The sequence below is a fragment of the Triticum urartu genome, chromosome 3A, assembly GCF_056163025.1.
Source record: "Triticum urartu cultivar PI428250 chromosome 3A, HENAU_Tu73, whole genome shotgun sequence".
NCBI classification, from domain to species: Eukaryota; Viridiplantae; Streptophyta; class Magnoliopsida; order Poales; family Poaceae; genus Triticum; species Triticum urartu.
The window spans coordinates 1,817,176-1,823,873 of NC_141875.1; the positions used below are offsets into that span (position 1 = coordinate 1,817,176).

The window sequence follows — 6,698 nt, forward strand, 5'->3', positions numbered from 1 at the left end:
GAGCAGATGCAACTGCTATAGGATATGATTTCAGTTGAATTCGTGCAGGACATATAGAGTCGGAAGCAGGACGTATAGAGTCGGAGGCTAGCTATATGTGTATACCTTGGAACTCGACAAACACAATGGTGCTGTGTGGTGCTTAGCGGTCGCCGAGCCACACAGCAGCGCTTATGGCATACGGTAGCGCAGTGTGGTCAGGCGAAGACCAATCGACGACCGTTTATGCAGCAGGAGGATGCAAGGTCATGGGGAGTCTAGTAGGAAATTACTAAACTCCAAGGTTGAATCATATTGGCTGTTGGATCAACTTAATAATACTCCTTAAATTCGGTAATATGATGTACCGTAAAATATCTCGACTTCCTTTACCTTCGTATTTCTTGTATGGATCTTTGGTTGGTTGCTTTATCTATAATGCAAGGCTAAGGCCTGGTTTCTGAAGTGATTAAGTGTATGACACTTTGTACACACAACAAACAATAAATACCGCTAGAAGCTTGAAGTCACCAAGGCTCTGTAGGGTGCACATCCATTGAGCTTAGTGCAGCGTAATCACCCTCACGGAGTATGACCTGAAGTAAGCATGGTAGATCAAAACATGTGCCGTATCAGGCCGAAGACAGAAAAGGTGAAATATACGGAAAGAAAGTATCAGAGAATATCCTAGCTAGCATCTACTTGATCACATTCAAATCCATCAAGACCAACAACTAACCTCAGATGTCTTCTCATAAGTTGTTGCACAGATGGCATTTAGGGTAACCTCACGAAATCCACGGCTGTTTTCTTTTCTAGCATCCTTAAAATACCTCTCAAACGAACCATCCGACGACAGTACTTCCCCTAGGATAGTCTCTATGACCATGTCAAGCACGCTCATGTTGGTCGGCGGCTGCTCTACTTGTTTCATCGATACAAAGAAGGTGTGTGTGGACCTTGGTGGCACAACACCGGATACATCTCTCAGATAACGGCCTGCCTCCGGGAGTTTTGCGACACACCTCACGGACACATGCTGATCATCCATGTTATTAGTTACATGAAATGGGCAGGACATAATCTTATTCGGCCCAAAACAGAAGTGGATCTGGAGGGGATGGACATCTATCATCTCAGAGTCCTTGACCATGCAAGTGCTGATCTGCATGCAAGAAGAAAGCCACGAGGTTAACTGCAATAAAATGGTTTCGACGCAAGCAAAGACGGGGTGCATCATACCACCCGTCTATGCCACGATCAAAGTTACGAAAAATTAATAGCCATTGGCATAACATTTTCAGGTCAGAAGCATCAGTAATATATATATGTTCAAGCTTGACACTTGTTTTTGTAGGATGGGAAAACAAAAAAAACGACTACAATCATAAAAGAAAAAAAGATTGTGGTATTTCTGATCGTACCTGGTCAACTAATGCCCCATGATAGTTTTCTTGTGTCTCTGTCTCAGTTAGCATATTAACAATATCCCCTATAGTTGGCCTTTTCTGCCGATCGGTCTCCAAACAGCTTAAAGCAATTTCCATGCATATATTTACTTGTTCAGAATACAACTCCAACAAATACCCGGACGCTGCTGATTGTAGCCTATTCCTCCAATTCCCATGCACCTGGCAATTCAGAACACATCGAACGTTAGTTTATTAGATTAAAGAAAACAGAGCGCTAGCAGTGACAATATACAGCTTATCTTAATTGGTAGACGTAATTCTTACAATCTCAGTGAATTGCTCAGAGGTCATTTCAGCACTTCTGCAGTGGCCTGTAGGACCTGCAATTATCTTTATAACTACAACTCCCAGGCTGAATATATCCAGTTTATTTGAGATTATTCGATGATGTATAAACTCCGGTGGTAAGTACCCACTGCAAGCACGACACAACGGGTATATATGTTACTGGCATTCCCTGTGCCTAACACAAATAGGAATTCTCTGCTTAGAAAATAAAACAGTTCACATGAAGAAAAAGCTTACAGTGTTCCTATAGGACTATTAGTGCTATGAGATTTTTCTTCCTTGAAGAATCTGGACAGTCCGAAATCAGCAATTTTCGGGATCATGTTCTTATCCAGCAATATGTTGGCTGGTTTTAGATCAAAATGAAAAATAGGAGGCTTCAGTTCCTCGTGAAGGTACTTCAAACCATTGCAAATACCCTTGATTATAGCGTAGCGCGTGCGCCAACCATGTCCATTAAATTCGTCTATATAAATAGAGACAATATTAGAATTCTTGAAACATGTAGACAAAAAATGAGAAGTTACCATGCTACGTACGTATACAAATCAAGCATCATCACAGATTTACCAAAAAGAGAGTCGCTAAGGCTTCCATTTTCCATAAACTCAAAGCAAAGCGCCCTCTTTGTCACATCAGCAAGAACCTTACTGTTGTTGTACGGCAAATATTCACGTCTTGTTTCATGGCAATAACCAACTAACTGCACGATGTTCTGGTGTTGCAGATTTGCAAGATTGTAAAATTCCTTATCAAATTGCACATCGTCATGTCCGGACATGTCGTGAAGAATCTTTACAGCAAGTTTTTGACCATCTTCCCGCTTACCCTATTGGACATATACTGTTTAGTTGTCTGATTGCAGGGATATATGTGGCATCCATAAAGCAGAAAATATTACTCAAGTATACTCATACTTGAATAGGCGTAGATTTTTGGAAAATCATATATATATATATGCAAGTTGCTCCTCAACAAGAATGATAGAAAACGAATATAAGAAAATGGTGCCATTTCTAATCATATACTTATGAAATTGAGAATGGTTAATCATACCAGGTAAACTTTTCCGTACGAACCGCTGCCAATTACCCGGTCCTGAGAGAAATTATCTGTCATAATTTCCAGTGAATGGAGTGGCACACGGCTTGGCCCATCAGCCATGTTATTGGTTCACCTGGATGTAAAAGCAGAAGAAGCAGGAGCATGTTTACACAGATATAATAAACGTTAGCTCAGATTTCTAAGCAATCTAACTTGTCGGCTCTTTCTTGGTTCTCCGACGGCAATCCAATCGAGCTTTGTACAACGCAGATCTACAGTCGAGCTTTGCACAAAGCAATTACAGCACGACTGCCATACACGCACAAGAAATCGGCGAGGATAAGTAGTAGAGTCAACGGAGAGCACTAACCTGCAGCTGCAGAGGAGGACTTGCAGCGGGGAAATATGAGAGGAGCGCTCAACAAAATGCAAGTGGAAGGAAGGAAGGAAGGGAAACGAGGCGTCTCTTCTCCGATCCATACCTGTATATTTGTATAATTTGCAAGTGTGGACGAACATGCGATGCGTGTGTTGACCCGTGCGGTAGGTAAAGACTCCGCGGTTCCACTTGCATAGCCCGCTCATGGTTCGTGGAAGGAAGGCTCCGCGCCATGTAGCTGTCCGATTCATTGCTCCGTCCCAATCAATCGGCGAGACGCCTGGTTTTCCTTCTCTCGCCCCGTCTCTGACTTCTCGCACTGCCGGTCGCCACTGCCTACTCCGCGGCCATGGGGAAGGGAGGCCGGCATGCTGCTGTTGCTGTGTGTGCGCGCAGCAGTTGTTGCTTGGATGGGCACTCCCATCCCTGATGGCCTTCGCTGCTGCAAAGCCTCCTGGGAAGCTCACCAATGCGCCACCTCCCTCCCAGTTCATCGTAATGTTTTGCACGCTAGGTGCTTGACAAATTGTCCAGGTGTGCTAATGGTCTTTTTATGGTTGTGCTGCAGGCTACATTTGAGACCGAGAGGGCGAGACCTTGGAGCTAGCTTCATTTCCTATCCTATTTGCTAAAGGATTTGGTGGGTCCTTGTTCTTCAGTTTTTCCCCTCCATTCCTCTTGAATCTGTAAAGAATAAATATCTGTTGTTGGTAGTCTAGGTATCACGACTGTACACAAATTTTGGGTGCATCAAAGTATAAATTGACATGCTACTTTGAGGTTGATAGATGATACTATTAGCTTTGTACTCTAAGGCTCGACCCTCTCTCGCGCCGCCACCCGCGAGGTGGACGAGGAGGGCCTCCCGATCAAAACGCCGCCAGTCACCTCCTCCTTCCTCGCCGCTGCCAGAGATTGCGGCCTGGCGAAGCCTGACCGGCGGCGGCGGTGGCGGGGCTAGATCTTCCTCTCGCGTGATAGGGCGGAGCGGGCCGCTCTCGTCGGGTCAAGGCGTAGCACGGGCGCGGGGCACCGCGGCGCTGGGGCGCGCCGGAGCAGCTGCTGCATGGGGGCGTTGCGGCGTGAAGGGATGCATGGTAGGAGGGGCGTGCCTCGAGGCGGCGGCCGGATCTGGCCGGTAGGTGGCGCGGGCCGGAGGTTACTGTTCCCCTTCCGGTGGCAGTGGCTGAGGCAGTGGTGAAGCTCTGCCTCGTTCACGTGTCTCGCGTGCCGCGGTGGCGGCTGGCAGGTCGGATCTCCGGGCGGCAGGTGGTGGCGGCGGCCATGCTGTCGACGCTCAACCTCGGGTTCGGCTTCGGATTGTGGTGGTGGTGGTCATCTCCTCCGTCGGAGGTGGCCGGCCTGAGGCTGGGTGGCCGGATCTCGAGATCCGTCATCTAGTCCCGGTGACGAGTTGGGGAGACATAGTTGCCGGTGAAAACCGAGCCGAAGGCGGCATTCGGCGTCGTACATTGATGAAGGCATCATCCTGTAACTACTATCGACCCACTCGTACTGCTCCGGGGAAAACCCTAAGAGCTGGTCTTCCAGATCGGACGATGGCGTCACTGCGGCATCACTGCGACGTCGTTTCTCTCTTAGAAGCATCGGTTGTGGAGCAACGTTGGATGATAGAGGCAGGAGGTGGAGCGGCTTCATCTTGCACGGAGGTTCGGTGGAGATGTCAAGTCATGCCTAGCCGACAGCTGCTACGCTTTGTCATGCCTGTTCGGCAGGTGCTACGCATGATAGATCTTCCAGGGACTTCAAGCTGTGTCGGCTGGTGGTACTTTGCGGCATGGTGCTTCGGTGTACCGTTAGCAACCGCGATGTGCTCAACAGTTTGCGCGCAGGGAGGTGGTGCCGTTGGGTGTCATGGTGGCGTCGACAGAGGACCGGACTGGCAAGGATGATGTGGATCTCTTTCCTGAAGATGGGTTAACAGTTTGATGATGATGGCGGCCTATAGAACGTGTGCATGTGGTGCACGCTTTAGGTTTGCTGCACTAGTTGTAGGTTCCGATACGTTATTGGATGGATCGGCGACGACACCAGTTTTAGATATGGGGAGTGAGAGCACTTCACATTATTAAGTTTGTAGGTGTGAGTAGTGGCTTCGGGTGGCTTGATGTATGTTCTGGTCAGATCTTTGTTGAATAATTAACAAAGATGGATGTATACATCGATTGATGCAGAGGCCAGTGTCTTAACCTCCTTTTCCAAAAAAGAAAAGCTTTGTACTCTAATTATTTCTCACTTTTTTGCGGGCAGTCAGCGCAAGTAACATTTTGTTACAGTTTCCCCTTTCTTGATGCCTTTGCAACATCATTCCAGATTGGAGAAATTCTTATTATGAAGTAAATCAATTGACTCCCTTTGAACTATTACTAAAACTGAAAACGCACAACTTCTAGTTGGCTTCAACAGAATAGCAGCCGATCCAACCATGACTAGCTGGAATTGGTTCACTTACCAAAAGAAAACAATGTTCTTCTTTGTCAATTGGGCCAAAGAGACAATCTTGGTTCGTCAGACAGATATCATAAGAATTTCCTAGTATTAATATGCATTTCTCATCATTGTGTTCAGCTTCTTGCACATACATCATTTGTAGGTCATCTTGATTTTTTTTCCAGTTGTTTAAATGTCACCTCTTTGTTCATTGTTGCTGTTGGATACCCAGGCCATTAGAAAAGAGTGATGCCAAGGAGGCACGAGGCATCAACTTAATCCAGGTAGAGCTGAGGATAGAACCCCTGGGTGACTAGCCTGGATGATGGCTACCATCGATGGTGCTAGCCAGCAAAGCTCCTGGGTGACTTCTCGATGTTGACCATTGCTGGGTTCCTTCACTGCTAATGGAAAATGGTCCTTCATATATCTGCATTCAGGGTTAAACTAGATTCTCATTGGAATTGGATAACTCACCGCGCCTTGCATGACACAGCACTGTGGCTATGAAGAGGAGCATGTGTTGAAGAAGCACCATCGGCGTCAGCATGGAGAAGACGCCAGTCCCAAGTAGTCTCTGCGCCACCTCCAGGTGTACCAAATGCTCCTACTTCTCTTCCTGCATCCCTGCCTCTTTCTCCATGGTGGATTGTTCGCTAGGCGGACCCATGGGAGCACCACGACTCAGGCCAGTTGTTTACAAAGTGAAGATTTGTTCATGATGTGGTTATGCTATGTTGTTAGCGGATACAAATATTTTGTAAGATTTTAGTTTAGGAAATCGAGTGATATAGGTTCCTTATCCCCCTGTGTTACTCTGTCGTACTTTTGGTGTCTTAGATCTTTATGCTTCGTACTGACTTTATGCGGGCTGGTTGTCCTGGGCATCCATTGTGCCTTGCTTTGCTACAAATTGAATCTTTTGTGCTTTGTTGTAAACTTGCAGATCAATTATCCTGTGCATTGGCTATACCTTGCTTTTGGTATATCTTTATTGTTTGTGATCTATACTGAACTCATTTATCCTGGGCGGTTACTCTAATTTCCCTGGGATGTTTGAATGTACTAAACACTGTGTTATATTG

General features: G+C 46.4%; 1 protein-coding gene across 1 annotated transcript; it reads right to left on the reverse strand.

Moving 5' to 3' along the window:
• Positions 1 to 506: 506 nt before the first annotated feature.
• On the reverse strand, positions 507 to 2,903 carry LOC147977525 (cysteine-rich receptor-like protein kinase 44). Its single transcript, XM_087516380.1, has 7 exons — positions 2,796 to 2,903; positions 2,310 to 2,568; positions 1,977 to 2,205; positions 1,716 to 1,866; positions 1,404 to 1,610; positions 719 to 1,144; positions 507 to 575 (listed from the first exon to the last, which is right to left on the reverse strand). Exons 1-7 carry the CDS (start codon positions 2,901 to 2,903, stop codon positions 507 to 509), a joined length of 1,449 nt encoding a protein of 482 aa, XP_087372506.1.
• Between the last annotated feature and the right edge of the window lie 3,795 nt (positions 2,904 to 6,698).